The 16,749-nt window shown below is 47.0% G+C and overlaps 1 protein-coding gene across 1 annotated transcript; it reads left to right on the top strand.

Moving 5' to 3' along the window:
* The first annotated feature begins 3,504 nt into the window (after positions 1–3,504).
* On the top strand, positions 3,505–7,100 carry LOC146201975 (uncharacterized). Its single transcript, XM_084583816.1, has 2 exons — positions 3,505–3,566; positions 5,567–7,100. Exons 1-2 carry the CDS (start codon positions 3,555–3,557, stop codon positions 6,425–6,427), a joined length of 873 nt encoding a protein of 290 aa, XP_084439942.1. The 5' UTR covers positions 3,505–3,554; the 3' UTR covers positions 6,428–7,100.
* The last annotated feature ends 9,649 nt before the right edge of the window (positions 7,101–16,749 follow it).

The following is a 16,749-nucleotide window of genomic DNA, read 5'->3' as shown; positions in this document are numbered from 1 at the left end:
TCGCCCCGCCTAAGTTCCAGCTATCGTTCGTGCTTGTATGCGTACTACATTGTGTTGTCCAGGGCACGTGCGCATTACATGGGAGCAGGGCTGCCGGCATTGATTCGGTAGCATACTTGGCGATGCCAGGTATTACCGTCCGCAAAGAAAATGCTTCGCAGGCGAAGTTTGGTGGGGACCGATAACAAGTCACGAATTCGCAGTGATTTCTGGTTTCATCCGCGCTGCTGTACACTGTACGGGTGCGGCTCATATGCGCGAAGACGAGAGCCCCGCTCCTGTCCTCGCCACGCCTTTGTCCCCCTTCCCCCTCAGTACGTCCCCGTCGCCGCCACATCGTGCGATTAGCTGCGGACATGGGATGATTATGCGAACAGACAGGATCTCTCCGCACGATTGCTTGCAGATGCCAGTTCGTATGCCGATATGCGTTTGGTCAAGCTCTCTTGCGGGCGCCGAGTGACAACGTTACTAACGCGACGCTGAAGAAACTCTGCCGTGTCTTTGGGCCTATAAACGGTTCGTTTTGCGAAAGATGTCTCAGCGCCGTGCCGAGAAAATCTTGATAGGTTGTGACGGGCTTGACGGGAAAGCCAAGCAATATCACCGAAAAGAAAAATTGGTTATTCAAGTGCTGGGATCCAACTTCGGTATATTTCACCACCTGGCATATTTCATTCCTTTTGTGCTTTGTTGAAATATTAATAAAAAAAAAGGTACATGCTGGACGGGCGACAGGAACGAATAAGTTACATAAACCGTTTGAAGCCATTTGCGGAGAGGAGAGCCGCACATTAGGTGGAGTAGAACAGCCGCTTGGCTAAAGAGTGCAGAAATGCCACACTTTTAATCACTTTCTAATGATTCCTCACATGTCCTTACAACGCAGATCGGGATATAGGCGAGTGTTGGAAATTGGGAGATGTGTACGTGGTGCTTCCAGTCCTCGTCTTTCGCACCGATTCAAGGTCGGTGGGAGCCAAGAAAGTAGCCAAAATTCATTGCATTCTGGAAAGCAAGGTATTCGACAAAACAAAAAAGAAATACAAAGTGGTGTGAGATAATAGCCCGAATCCCTAGTTAAGAAAACGAGCGAAAAAAGCAATATCTTGTTGATAAAGACAAATGACTTGGCAGCTAAATTTGTTGCAGCCCCGGCCGCAGCGCGAATAAACGTGAGTTCTAAAGCACTGCTACTGGCGCGCATATTTGGCGCTTCAGTAATTGCACTCGCTTCGATCAGGACACCGTTTTCATTGCTAGAAACAAATTGAGCGTGTGCGCGAGCCCATAGGACGTGGGCGAAACGGGTAGTCGAATTCGGGTTTATCGGCGGAATCCAATAATATGTAGGTCAGCATCTTCACTCATAACTCTGCGTATAAGTAGGCTGGATTCAGCGAGTATAAAACGCACCTTTGTGAGGACCATGAATGGTGTCACGTTCGCGATAAATACGAACGTATAGGGGCAACGGGTCGATACGCAGGTGCTCCTCGTTTTTCCCACCGCTGTGCTGCTCGCTTCCTACCAGCGAGTGGTAAATAGGGCACGAACCCGAGCTAGGCATCACGTTCGGTGAGATCAGCCCCAACTTACCCAGCGCACACGGACACGTGTGGAGGTAGCTCCGTTCTTCAGGTCCGCGGAGCTATCTTTCCAAGCAGCGTACGACCTGAGAGACACAGCGCTAAATATAAAATGGACAATGAGGAGAGCGCATGTTCTATTTTCAAACGTTATCAACCACAAGTTCATGTGGGGACGGCCGAGAAGTACTGGACGGGTAGGCAAATGTCATCCGCCTCGGGGGCAGCCTGGCGCTCCTGCGCGCGGCGGTGGCGGCCAGAGCGTGGTCCATTTCCCGTTTCCCATAAGCGTGCGTCGGGGGGACGATTGGTACTCGGAAGCGGCAGGGCTTTGGTTCCTGCCTCACCGAGGAACAACAAATTAATTCAGCCAGCCTCTCGTAACGAGCAGTTCTCTTCAACGAGTTGTGCATTTCACAAAACCCATACCCACAAGCGACAAATTGAGGTCAAGGTGGGCTGACCTGGCGGCGCGACACAGCGGGGCGCTGAATTGATGAAAAGAAAACTGACATGCGGGAGGCTACCCTCGGGACTTCTTTTTTCATCCTGCCGCGCCGCTGGTTTCCTCCTGCGCCAGCTGCTTTGGGTCACTGCTTTTTTTTTTTTTCATCTTTTGTTTGCTTTCTAAAGAAGAACAACACCTTTTGCATCACAGAGGACGAAACAACAAGCGATATCCCACAACAGCCGCAGCGAGAAATATAACGACGTAGATCCAATCGGACAGAGGCGATTGTAGTACGAATGCAGGCAGCGGCAAGATGTAAACAGTGCGACGCCGCCCAAGAGTCCGAAGGATTCGATTACTGGCCGCGCGAGGATCCGTCCAGGGGCATCCATTGACCCAGTTTGGCAGCCGCGAGCGACACGCCACGGGCTCTGTGCCCCAACGAGAGCAGGGAATGCGTCGTTGCGAGGCGGTGCCGCAATTAGCAGGCGCGCTGGCCGCGCGTTCACTGATGGCGAGCGACAGCACGAGGCGGCGCACGCGCACAGGGACGGTGGCCGGCAGAGCGCTTGTGTAACTACAGTAGTGGGCCAATCCGAGAACACGCCTTATTCAAGAAGGATGATATATCTGCTTCGCTTTCGTAGGGGCCTACGCCCTGGAGGAGAAATTACTGATGGTGGCGAGCAAAAATATGAAGAGAGTAGAGAGAGGGAAGGGCGAAAAACGGGCGCGCGCAGACCGGCTCACCAGGTGTGTGCGTGCGTGTGATGCGCCGTAAGGCATGTCCTGGTGCGCTCGTGCAAGGTGCTGAGGGGAGTGCTGCAGACGGGTCCGTATCTCGGCCTCGAATCTACCGAAAACTGAGAGTCCCCACACACGGCCGTACGTGCAGCCACGCTGCCAGCAGCTGCGCACGCGTTAGCCTTTCATTTATTTTTTTTATTTTTCTGTTCTCCTGCGCATTGTGTGCGTGCGTGCGTGCGTCCCACAGGTTTCATATTCTCTGGCGGGCCCGATGCGCGCTAAGTGGAAGGGTATCTGGAGCGTTCTGCGATTAGAGTCCTCGGCGGCGGCGGCCCGCTTGGCGCATTGTGCAGCCCCGATGAAGCGGAGAGTGGGGCTAGCCAACGCCGCACAAACAATAAAGCGCGATGAACGAGATCGAGGGCGAGGGGGCGCGCGCGGCCCGTTGCTGCCGCTGAGGCCGCGCGAGAGAAGCACCCAATGTGGGCAGGATTCTTTACACGTCTCGCGGCAGTTTCTTGGCCAAAGTACGACGAACTTGAATCGAAACAGATCGAGGTGCGTTGCCGCGTCGCCACTGGAGGTCGAGGTTAGTGGGAGAGAAGGAATAAAAATTGTGTAACAAAGTCGGACGCGGTGTCCCGTCTGGACGCGGAGAGGAGAGAGGAGCCGAGGTATAAAAGCAGCGCGGATCCGGCCTGTTGCGCATCATTTGAACTTGTGGGATTCTTGAATAGGGGATTGCCACCGATCGCTCCTGCTCAGAAATGCACGCCCTGGTGAGTCGCGGTTCATGGCGCCGAGCGGGCGCGCCCCACCGAAGGCGTGTGCTGTGACCGTTCGACCGGCGTCTTTTTTTTACCGCTGCATGCAGCTTTCGCGATATCAGCGTCAGGACCATCGTCTCTCGATCGACGCGGATTGACTGGCAGTTTCGACTGACCGCCTTCATTGGTCTCTCTCTACTAGTATTTCTCGCTAAACGAAGATAAACGTTCGCTAATGTTCATTTCGCTTGAGCAAGAAGAATTGTCTCAGTCATGACCTAGACGAGGACAACTCTTTTAGCTCGCATTGCGGCCGAAATCTGTTCCCAAGGTATTGATGCAGGGTTTGAGTAGTTGTAACGCGAGCTAGGGGCTCATTTTGTATTTGTCGGCAGGGCTGTGCTGTGTCCGTTTAGATGCGTTGGTGTGTGTGAGAATGATTATGTTCGACCAGAGTCCATGCCGTGCATCTTGTGGTCCATGTCACATTTTTCGATCGCTTTCGTGTTCAAATGTCCTGCCACTCACAGGGTAACTGTCTCCGTTCTGCAGACCTCCAAGCACGCGTTTCACTTTAACTGCAATCAGAAACATCACATGCATCCTTTGAATTTTCGTCAATACCATAGAAGCTAACTGCCAGCATGAAGTCACGTTTGGCAGACTAATTTCGTTACATGCCGCGCGTCAAGTTCTTCACTTACGGGTATGCATGTAAGCACGCTGGTCGTCAACTTCGCAAGTTCAGCGCACGCGTTTTAATTGGGGCTCTGAGTTTCCGTGCACTCAATTCATTGAAACTAAATAATGAACTGCGCTATCTGAGGCAGGCTATGGGAGAGCAGCGGGGCAGTTCTGAGACAGCCTGTGCGCTAGCTATGGTGCTCTTTTCATGGACCAGAATAAAAGCTGCTTAAGTAGACGAGTTAGACATGCGTTCGCCTCACCGTGGTTCAGATGTTCCCCAGGATAAGGCAAATGCGCCACGTGGCCGGCGCACGTTTCGCGCAAGTTCTCGCGTTTAGAAGCTGCCAGCAGGCGATGCCCAGCATAGCGTTATTTGTCCTTCTCCGGACCAGTGCTCACTACACAGTCAGTGGCAAGAAATGTTCTTTAAGGTGAAATTTTTCACCTCAGTTTATTCAGAATATTTTTTGAACGATAGCGTTTTTAGAGGTAGAAGACGATCTCAGAGTCGGTGCGATATTTGACCTTTACCGTGGTTTTCAAGCCAGCATAGCAGCGGCATCAATTTCCATCGCTCGACCTTTGGGTGTTTTGATATGGCTGGATTTTTGTCGTTCGCAGCGTACCTCTAAAACTGCTGACCGTTTATCTTAAGCTTGTCGTACACGAGCGATACTTTATTGATGTCTCGGTTAGCCTTGCAGCTCTTCGGCATGTTCACTTTCTATCCCTCGACCATTGGGTACAACCGTGGTTAATCACAGTGCCATTTTTGTTTTCATAAATGATGCGATTCTAATGCAGCCATAGAAAGTTCGTGTTTGTGTTTCATACTAACGACCAAGCGGAGTAGTGTAGGCCCATTCAAGCAACTGTTACCGACCCACTCCACCCATGTGCTGGAATCAGTATTAAGACAAATGTGAATCGGAAGCATTAGGTAACTTTACCGGGAATGCACTTTTTTTTTATTATGAGCTGTCTCTTGGCATATTATTCAGAATGCCATTAATTGTTTCGTGGCAGCTTTCACTTCATGCTTTTGTTGAAGCGGAACCCTATGGACACTACATTGTCGCCAGATAGGTTTGTGCACCTCAATTGAAACTTATGGGCCATTTAGAACGACATGTATATATATATATATATATATTATATATATACACATGTATCGCTTCTTATGAAACAATGTTGTTTTTGTAGACGGGTAATAGCGTGTCAGAAGGCTCAAGAACGAACGAAGCAATTACTTGCTGTAAGAAAACAAAAATGGCGGGAATAGTTGCTAGAGCTCACCATATGGTGTGCGTCTTTTTCCATTGCAGGCCAAAGCAGCTCTGCTGAGCGCGACACTCAGCTTTTGTCTAGCCGGCACACCTCGTCTCGGCAGCAGAGCCTTGGTTCTTTTCAAGAATCTTCCCAACCAGAAACAGACACATCAGAACCAGCAGCAGCAACAAGTTCCGGTCAATGGTTATGCGCAGCCAATGGTCCCTCCAGTATATCCGGTGAATCCTATGTTCCCTAGAGGTCCATTATTTCCTCATCCACCTCCCTACCTACAGCCTATGCATCCGTTCCTTCCGTACGGACCACACATGCAGCCCATCCAGCCAATCCAGATGTTCCCCATCCATGGGCCAGGTCTTCTGCAGGCGCCTGTTCCACTGCCCGGCCCCCTTCATCCCTTGGTGACCCCTATCCAGATACACAGTATAGCAGGGGGCGCGGGTGGAAATATGGCGGCGGGGCTAGCAGCGACGCTACCCGTGAACCTAGCTAGCGCCATAGCCGGCGGAGGAACAATTTCGGCGGGCCCCACGTACCTGATACAGGAGTTGAGGCATCACAATTCGCCGTCGACCACCACTAAGAGCCAGTCCAGCCACAATTCGCCAAACAACAACATGAACGCGCAGTCACCAGAAAAGATCCTGTTTCTCAAGGACATCAAGTCATTCAACTCTCCACTTCCGGCAGCAAAGAGCAACAAGAAGTTGATGCTCCCGTCACAGCAGGACTCGTTCAAGAATCTTGGCCCCGAGATCCTGCCGCCCATCGTGCTTAACGCAAACACGCTCGCCCAGCTGGGGCTGGGTGGCCTGTCCGGGCCTATCACAGGTGGCTTGCTGCACGACGGCGGGCCGGACACCCTGCCCCTTAAAGGCGGGAACGCAATCTGGTGACAAACTTAGGCTGAAGTAAGGGCATGGGGACGTCGTCGGGCAGCAAGTATGTGTGTCTAGTCTTGTCCCTGTCGCGTCCATGCAGTGTGCTCGTCGACTTGTCGATAGTTATTTATGCCATACCCTGAGGTGTCAGCTCACCGGGCCAAGCTAAATTTTGGGCTAAACTCACACAGGGAATTTACGTGTGTTGCTAGTGAGGAGCTGATGTACAATAGTTTAAGAATGTCTTATTGCCTGCAGTCATTATTTTCTGCGAAAGTAGAAACGTGGTACAACGTGCGCAACGATGTGTCTCATCAGTGTTAAGAGTAACAAACGATATTGCGTATTGCTTTTTGTGTAGGCGTGTTTCCGTGTTTCTGTGTGTCGTACCTCTATTCCGTTCTCACCGTTGAAGCGTGTAGCGCAGGTCCTTGTCCTTTCCCAAAAATCTTCCTGAGATTAGTAGGAAAAAAAAAAATATATTGTTAGCAACTAGCGTAACACGTCTGCAAGACCAAAACGCTTAATGTACATAAACAAAATCTACTCATTTTCATTAAGCCATTGCTAAAGAGCTGGTCTCTAAGAAGTTTTCTACATTTAATGGTGAAGTACTCGGACGCTTATTAAGAGCTACTTTATAACAGGGTGTATATATTACTATGTTGTAAATAAAGGCTGGTTTTTAAGCGAGAACCCTTGTTGCTATTCGCGCGCGGCAGTCACAGTGCGGCCATTCCATGCAAGGTAAGTATTTTATTTTTATTACTTGCTTCTTTTAATATCAGCGTTTCCAGAAAGCTTTCGGTAGAAACAAAGAAACGTGATAACAATAGAAGGGAACGCGAGTGCCAAAATGTTATGAAACTGGTATAATTGATATCATCTGAAATATTATGGTACCATAAAACTGTAGAAACCTCTAAGCTTGAGGTAGTTGACAACTGGCAGTATGCAATATACTCGCAAGATTAAATGAAAGCCATTAACTAACAGAGTTTCAGGGCTGCATAAGTTCGCTAAGAACTGAGGACATCCTTGCGAGTGTAGGGATACATCTCAAACCAAAGTCACGTACAGACAGAAAAAAGAAGAAATATCTACATCTGTAGGAAGCTAGAATAGCAGCTTGGGCATGTTGGTTACGCATCTTGCGAGTGTTGAAAGTCAGCGCTCGTTGTGTCGTCCTCTAATCTTGTCCACGTTCCGCGCTGTCACCTCAAGATCTGTAGGAAGTTGGAGAAAAGCACTATTGCAAACAAGCGTCGTGAAGAGCAGTTCATTTCGCATCTGCCTGATATGCGGGGGTCCCATCGTGTCAATTAAGGGCAAAACGATAACAAAAAAAGTGGTAATGCCTGCGAAAACAGAACTGAAGGTAAGAAGTCATTACTAAGAAAATTCTATCTCTTTCTATTTCATATGAATCTAAAGACTGAGCTAGGCGTAACTGTTAAAAGGGAATGTGCTACAAAAACTTAAATTTGAATATTTCAAGCCGTCGCAAGAAAAGTTTTTATAAGTGTAGCAATAAATTGGACATTCTTTCCGCGGTCTCAAGGAAACCCTTTAGGATGCCCAAAGCAGCGGCCCGGTGCTCCTTTTTAGACGAAGCGAGGCCGGGTGAGCATGAGCTCGCGTAGAGTCGCTGGCAAAGTTACTTAGTGCTTGACAACATATCCGTGACTTTCAGCATGAGCTCGCGTAGAGTTGCTGACAAAGTTGTTTAGTGCTTGAGAACATATCCGTGACTTTTAGTTTGTCCTGTCCACAGGAAATAAAGTCCGTGGGCGCTTCACACACACTGGTTGCTAAGGAGAAAAGCACTACGGCTGTGGTCATTTCAGATTTTCCAGGTCGAGTCAAAAATAATTTCAGCCAACGACAAATTAATGCAAATAAAAGCTTCTACCTTTGACTGGCGACGGAACAATGCTACATGCTTATTAAATTTTATTCCAGCAATCTCATAACTTTTTCTCGAAGCCTTCGCTCGCATATAGTTGGTATACGTGGGATACCCTGTCAATTAAATCATAGTTTACGGCTGCCGGGGGCTGTGTTTTACACGACGTGATGATGACAATCAATGCTGCTGATTTGTTAGAAGTTGATATAAATGAGCCATATGCGGTCGCATAGGTTCATGTGTTAATGAGCTGACGCAGGCGTAGTCTTCACCAGAGATGAAACCGCTTGCTGGTGAAAACTGAAGCGTCGTAATGGCGCAATTAGCGATCACTAAAATTCACAGCGTCTTTGAACAGTCTTTCCTTGACTGAGCGTGATAAGTAGTACGCGTGGGCCTTGAACTTACGCGCTAACCCATTTGGCACCATCGCGGTTGACCTGACTTTTATGTTTAGCTGAAATGAATTCAACTGAACTGTTCTGAACTGAACGACGAGACAGGCCCGGGGAGAGGATATACAGGTTTCGATAACAACTCAGTTTCACTAAAGTAGCACGGAAAGCCAAACAAATAAAACCAAATGAGCTATTGTTCAACTGACGCTAGAACGTTCGAGTAGTGCCACGATTACCTACTCACCATAGGAGCTTTCCAGCTGCGCTCTCACATGCATCGTTTACGCTGGCACCGTTAGCTGTTTTGTGGTTCCATGGCATCACATTTTGGTATCATTTCGCCGGCGATGTTCAATTCTGATCGGCTTCAAGGGCGTATATGCCCATCCGGTTCATTAAAGTATCACCAGAGTGTCAAACAAAAGCAACTGCCCAGCGTTCTGTGACAAAGCACAGCGGAAATATAGGCTGAAAAATTCGCGGGCTGTGAGCATAGTTTTAACCTGTAGCGATATGAGTGAAATATTTGTTAAGCATGGTTTGCATAGTTCAGTAAGGCTGTGAAAATCCGATCACGCTTGTCTAAAGCGCTCGAGCAGTGCGCTGCGAAGAAAATTATGGGAAATCTTAACGCAATATCTTTGTTCAAGGCAGTGCGCTTATGCCTCTGCGGTTCACATGGCTTCACTGTTGTGCTAGAGCGCAAGTATTACCACTAAAAATCCGGGCCTGCCTTTTAAGTCAAGTTCACTTCCTCTGCACAGAATCGTTCACGCGATCTTGACAAGTGTAATCGACCCAGTTTGACGGCTTGAATTAGGAGGACGCTCAAGCTTTGAGTCAAGAGCGGACGCGATATCATTTTCATCATCACCTTTTCATTTCGCGGGTTTTTAATGTTTTTTTTTCTTCTTTAAGTTGGTTTCGACAGAACGGAAGACGCAATATCTATGTCACTTTTGGGTGGACACCTACACTTATGTCAAGGTCAGATCGCCTTTTCATTCCAGTGTTGTGTTTTTTTAAATTTGGTTTTGAGGAAAATGAAAGGCTTAGTATCTGTCTCAATTTTCGGCGGACACCTGTACCTAATAAGGACACGGTTCGAAGTTACACCGCGAGTAACAGAAGCTACTCTCTAAAACTATGCGAAGTTTGCCCGCACCTGCGTATGCATGCAGTTTCATCGCTTCACTTCGCCACTGGCCACACTCTCTCGTGTGATACTGTTAAATAATTGTTCGGTGTAACTAGACCCTATCTTTAGTATTTTTTATAGCTCACCCTAACGGACAACGCCGCACGCTCCAACGAGTACGTTCACGGAAGCGTTCTCGAACTTCTCCATCCGAATGGAGTTTAGGGTTTCGTTTGGTTTATGGGGTTTAACGCCCCAATGTGACCCAGGCTATAAGGTAAGCCATAGTGGTTTGCTGCGTTAATTTCGATCACCTGGGGTTATTTAACGTACACTTAAGAGATCACACAGTACATTGGCGCCTTACTCTTCGCCTCCATCAAAAATCGGCCCCCGCGCGGTCGGGATTTGGTCGCGCGTCCTTGCGTTCAGCGGTTTATCGCCGTAACCACTGTACCACGAAGGTGGCGGAGTTTAAAGAGGGCTACTAAATGTCCTTCTAGCTTAAACCTTGAAGAAGAAATGATCTTCGACAGGGCATGAGATGGTACCCTTGTAAGCGGAGCAGATTTGTAGCAGGAGTTCGCAGAGAGTGAAGGTGACAGAAGGTCGCAGAGAGAGTGAAGCGGGTAGATAAAAAAGTACGCGGCCAGTTGGCCACATCTGTCATATTGTAGCATTGATTGCAGGTATAAGAAATAGGTTTTTTTTCTTGGAGTGGACTTAGTTTGGCTACCGCAGAAGATGATAAAATGCAACCTACGCTGCTCGTTGGCGAAACCATTGCAAAGGCGGTGACTGTCGTTGCGGTTCCGTGGTGATCAAGGCACCAGCCAACGTCGTCTTCCTCGCCCAGCTACCCGTATACACCTTCGTCATCACCTGCGCTCGCTTGGAACCTGCCTGTGAAGAGCAAGAACAAAAGGAGAGGAGAACGACAAGAGAGGTTATCCCGTGGCCAATTGCTAGCGACCGCTCCTCTTGCACCCCTGCATGTGTTTTAGGCTACCACGGGAGCCAGCTGTCAATATCAGTCAGGTATAGATGAAAAATGTGCTCTGACAAAGTACACTGTCCGCGCTATTCTTCCGATTACGGTTCGGATTTAAGGAATGCATTAAGACATCTACCCAGTTCGTGTTTCAATGCACTAGCATTACTGTGCGCGATGAGCAGTTTCTGCGAGCTGCCTCTGGTCCTCATGCGCCAAAGAAGTTTTAGAGCCCAGGAGTTCCTAGTGAGAAGCGAGTATGGAGCCTCATGGGTCGGACTTTTCGATTTAAACCGAAAAACACCGATTAAGGTACGCCGGAGACATTTTAAAAGGTTCGATTAAAACCGTAAAAAGTTCGTACCTCTTCATGCACATCGTGAACTCTCGATGACGGGTAGACAATTACAAGTGTTCAATTCAGGGACATAATGTGAGACAGTGGGATCGTTGGTTTATGTACAGCGGTCCAGAATTTTGAGGCATTGTTCATGGACTCACGAATGGGATTGAGGGATTTGGTTGATGCTAACATTTGATCGTAATAAATTCAGTTGCTCCTTTGTTTTTGTGTTTTGGTTTTGTTTTTAATCGAAACGTTTGCCACAAGTTACGACAAAACGCATATGTAAAACAAATTCACACGTTAGACAAAGGGACACAAGGCATAAGTTTGCTCCTTTGTCTAACGTGTGAGTTTCTTTTACATATGCGTTTTGTCATAACGCTATTTTCATCATGGCAATAGCATTTGCTTCCAGTAGCCTAGCTGTATATATGACCAACTGTACATTAAATAAAAGTGCATAAAACAACATGCAAGAAAGAAAAGCCACAATTAACACTACGCCACTTTTAACAGTACGAGTATGCCTCAACTTATCTCACCGGAAAAAAAAGATATTTCTTCAGAAGAAAATAATATTAACCGAAAAAAACGGGATGTTGTGTTTCCAAATAAACACCGAAAAAAGTTGGCCGAATTCTCAGAAGATAAAAACCGAAAACTCCAACCATAGCCAAGGCTACTCGAAGCTACTCGAAGGACAGACGTAACAGAGTAACGAAGGACAGACATCAAGCTAGTTTGTGTGTGTTAATGAGCGATAGAAACGCGACATCAGATGATATTTTAGAAAGTGATAACATGGGTGTTCAGATGGTGATAGAAAGTGATAAGGTGATAAAGAGATGATGATACGGAGGAAATAGAGGCATTACAACCAATTGAACGGACCAAAAGACGCCCGCCGTGGTGGTGCAGTGGTTACGGCGCTCGACTACTGTTCCCAAGGATGCAAGGATCGAATCCCGGCCTCGGCAGCCGCTTTTATGTGGGGCAAAAAGCAAGGCGCCCGTGTGCTGTGCGATGTCAGTGAACGTTAAAGAACCCCAGGTGGTCGAGATTTCCGCAGTCCTCCACTACGGCGTCGCTCATAGCCTGAGTCGCTTTGGGACGTTAAACCCCACAAGCAAACGGACCAAAAGACGGTGCTTGTTGGGGTGAATGCAAATTAAAGACGCAAAAGGATATTAACAACAATATAGTGAAGAAGACGGTGATCGTACTTGTAGTTCAATAGTAGTTGAGAGCGAATAAAATAGGGTCTTTGCAATTTGACCAACAAAATGTGTTTGCAGTGGGTTGAAAAATATCCAATCGGTTATAGGTGTTGTGAACTATTTGCTAACACATTCAAACCTTGCTCTTGCGATCACGACTTGCAATTTTGTTTTAATTTGAAGATCATTTAAAACTTTTTACGAGCCAACCTGCCCAACAAGCACTTAAACGCTTTACCAAGAAGCATAAGAAGCGTTCGCTAGACCTCTTTATAGCTCTCAGCCTCAGGCTCCAGAATAGCCCTGAAAGCCGTATATAGCGCGAACCAACGACCGAATGAAGTTGATTCTCTGCAGTTCAAGACCTTGTCCGGGCATACTACCGAGTTATATTTATCACACTCGGGTCAGAAATCAACCCCCGAAGTATATTTTTCTGCCACATTATACTTCTGAGCTTGTCGAACATGAATTCAAAGGACGAGATTTCAGATGCGACAAATAACTTCAGTAAATCGTCTTTTCTTTCTGAAGAATTAGCGCGATTGAAAGGGCCTCTCATCGCCGGCAGTTAACATTGTAGATAACGAAATGGTTTCAGGCTTTCAGCAGTTTTGTAATGTTATTTCTATTTCGGGCATTTATTAATTAGCAATTTACCTGTGTAGTACATTTTCGTTGCACTTTGTTACCCCTTGCTGTAATATTGGAATTGGTCTGGTGGGTAAAAAAATGTAGACTTCTTAAACAGTACTTTAAGAAATAGACTGCAGTTAGTGTAGACATTTAAACACATTTATAATCCCTTAAAACCTGGCTACGAGCCGTAGCTGTTAAAACAAATGAAGACAAATCAGATGAAATGAAGTGTTTTTTTTTTCTTTCTTTTTGCGAGCGTCTCTGTAACTATCATGCTGCACATTAGCTTGCTTCAGAAATAACTTGTTACAGTATAAACGTTTGTTCAAATCAGAAGCTGTCAAATGCCTTAGGCCCCCACATAAGGCAACATTTTTTTCCCCTATACAAGCTCATTTCAGTTTGGCCACCAGCCGTGCTTTGTTCTTGATCGGGGAAAAAACAAGGGCGTGGTGACAAAGGCCGAAAGGAATCTGAATGAAAAAGAATGTTGCTTCAAAAATTCGGGTAGGGCAGAGTACCTTTACACTCTGATAAGAGGCATCCCCTGCACTGGAGGTATCAGCATGTGAGGCTATGCATCACTAAGCCATTCATATGAGAGACGCCACAGTGACAGGCTCCTGGTTAATTTGAACCACTGGACGATCTCTAATGTGTACTTGCATTGTACAGCATTCGAGCACCTCCATCGAAATTGGGATTCCGTGTCTGAGTTCGAACCTGGGAACTGTTGCTATAGCTGAAGTGGCTGTCGGCGCGCTGTCTGACTAGCCGGAGATCGAACAAAACCAAGGTCTCGCGCCAAGAAGTTAAGGGCATACGAGCTCTTCCCACGCTTTGCTCGAGTCGATGTATAAATCCTTCCAGGAGAGGGGCACCCAATGACGGCGACAAGCTTTCCGAATGAGGAGGGGGCGACCGTTAGTGAGAAGAAAGGGGTCAGACGATATAAACCGTCATACGCATTCATTAGGAGCCGTGTTGTACAGTAGAAAACACGCCATTGTTGCTAGCCGGCGCCCGTGGCACAGCACGCATCGCATGTGCTTCTGAGCGGAATCCGTCTGCATCGGGGTGGCCGCTGTACAGGAGCAAGTAGCGGAGCTCCTTCCCTCCTGGCCGTTCCCACAGTGTGACACACGGCAATGCGTGCAACACTACTGCTATAGCCCTTGCATTATACTTTCTGTGCAGTGATGTGTTTGATTGGCTGCTCGCTTGGAGGAATGTACCCTGTGTTTGATTGGCTAGCGTCTTCAGTGAGGAGCTGGACCTGAGTGGTTCATGGACAATGCTTAGTGAGAAAGCAGGCCTTAGGAAATGTTCATCCGGACACTCCTCGCAATGAACTCTTAGCTCTGGACATTTTGCTCTTCAAATCTTTTAGTTACGTAAATAAATTTTATTGCGTGTGCCAACAAACCTGCTTGTTTTCCCTTTACTTTGTTCAATCCGAAAATCACTGTACCAAGTGGAGCCCGAGTTCGAACTAGCCTGAGCGTCAGGACCATATCTACCTCTGAGCTATTTCACAAAGCCGATAGGAGCAGGCTTACGAGGATGTCGCGCGCTACATGATTTTGTTCGAATAAGCCCCTGTCGATCGCGGTGTAAGAATGGGGCGGGAACACAATCATGTTGTGGGTGCCATTCTAATTGGCCCAGGTCGCCTTTACATTTCGTCTTGTTACTGTCAGCTTGTCACACTTTGTTCAGATGGCCGGTTCAAGCTTCAAAAGCTTGTGTCAACTGTTTTGTTTCGCTTTTTTTTTGTTTTAATCAATGCACTACAATATAGTTACCTATTTAATTCAAGTTAATTACCTATTTATGCGAAGCATATTTGACAAGCCCTTTGGACTGACTATACGAAGTAATTATAAAAAGTCATTGCTGGTTGCGATCACTCTGAGCAGTTGTCTCGTAGCGGCCTACAGCAGGTCCATGTGACAAGCAGCGGTGTTGTGTGCTGTGTTGTGCAGCCTGTTTAGAATCCGTGAAGTTGAACTCAGCTATGGACGGTCTCTTCGTCTCCCGAAGGAGCCTGCCTAAGCAGACATTCTGCCTACCGAAACTGCATTTCCACAGCGTAAGAAGAGCATCGAGTTTTCCTAAAGTGCACGTTGCTGTGTTTGTTTCCGAGATTCCTCGTGCGGGGGTTTCCTTTGCAGGTTTGTTTATTGCGATATGCTAAATCATTTCGGAGAAGAAGCTAGGAGAACCCGGCATATATGCGGTTAGTCAAATGAGCTGCAGAGTGTTTTACCACGACAAAACAAGGTCACCGACCGATTTTACCGCGCAGCCTCTTTTTTGGGGACAAACAACTTCACGAGCTTTCCTCCTTCATGACACAGGCCCCGAAACTTGCCGCTGTAAGACTTTAGGCGGGCTAGTTTTTATGTATATAGATACAAAAGGAATTTGCCGTAAGTGAGGCGTACAGTATAAGAAAGCCGGAAGGCGTAATCTGAAAGAAATGAAGCACCCTCGTAGCAATTATCGAAAATCAATAGATTCAATGAGTGACGTAAATACAGCAAAGCGGACCGCGTGTCAAAGATGACAGCATACTATGATTTGATGAGGTTTTGAGCAGTCTTCGGTAGCGCCTTTCGTTCGCTAACGCTTTGAGCCCTTATTTTTTTTGGCAGTCCAGGAATCTCTTTTTTTTTGCTTCATTCAGCTTTTAATTCCGCCACGTGACCGAAACAATCTAAAGATATCGCGTGCATCTGCGGACCTCGAATGATGGGAACGGGACCTATAATGAGGGCGCCAGTGCCGAGCAGTTGCAGTGGCCATGCCGTGTGGCACATAGTCTTATTCACCGCCCCTAGGCGCACAAATATTTCAGTGTGATAGAAATGATCATCCCGACAACAACTGGCTATCCTAGTCATAACCTGATCGTCCTCATCATAACTCAAGCTTTAGACAGCAATTAGCAATCAGACAAACATACTACTAGACGTATGTCCGCGTGGTCTTTGCAGGGGAAGCGGACATCATGTACACAACTAAGCTTGATAAATATACGATTATATACTTTTTATTCAACTTTATTTTTGATTTCTAATGTTATTAGCAAAATTGAAGGACATCAACAAACATGGTGTATACCCAGTTCTTGAAATTTCCTAATCAGCAGTGTATACGAAATATGAGGCGTCAAAAATACGCATTTGAAAGCTAATTCAGGTGCCTTTCCTGCACTGCATAATATTATAATAACCTGGTTACGTGTGGTACTAAATACACAAACGACGTCTGTATTTAATGCACAAGAAACATGCGTTAGACGACTTTTTCTGAATGCGCATTGCCGGAAAGCCAGCCCAACAAGCTTTCTAATCACCATTTTTGACATTCGAAATTTTGTATCATATTGTCGGTAAAGAAGATTTTAAAACGGGGTTCGTCTGTCATGCTGAAGGCCTTCATTTTGGCGGATTAATATCCCCCTCACAACTAAACCAAACAAACAAACAGAGAGAGAGAGAGAGAGAGATAGAGAGAGAGAGATAGAGAGAGAGAGAGAGAGAGAGAGAGAGAGAGAGAGAGAGAGAGAGAGAGAGAGAGACAGACAGACAGACAGACAGACAGACAGACAGACAGACAGACAGACAGACAGACAGACAGACAGACAGACAGACAGACAGACAGACAGACAGACAGACAGACAGACAGACAGAC

This window comes from Amblyomma maculatum, chromosome 1 (genome assembly GCF_055883805.1).
Source record: "Amblyomma maculatum isolate TAMU_Amacu chromosome 1, ASM5588380v1, whole genome shotgun sequence".
Classification (NCBI taxonomy): domain Eukaryota; kingdom Metazoa; phylum Arthropoda; class Arachnida; order Ixodida; family Ixodidae; genus Amblyomma; species Amblyomma maculatum.
Note: the sequence above shows the minus strand (reverse complement) of the source record. Positions and strands in the feature narration are given on the sequence as shown.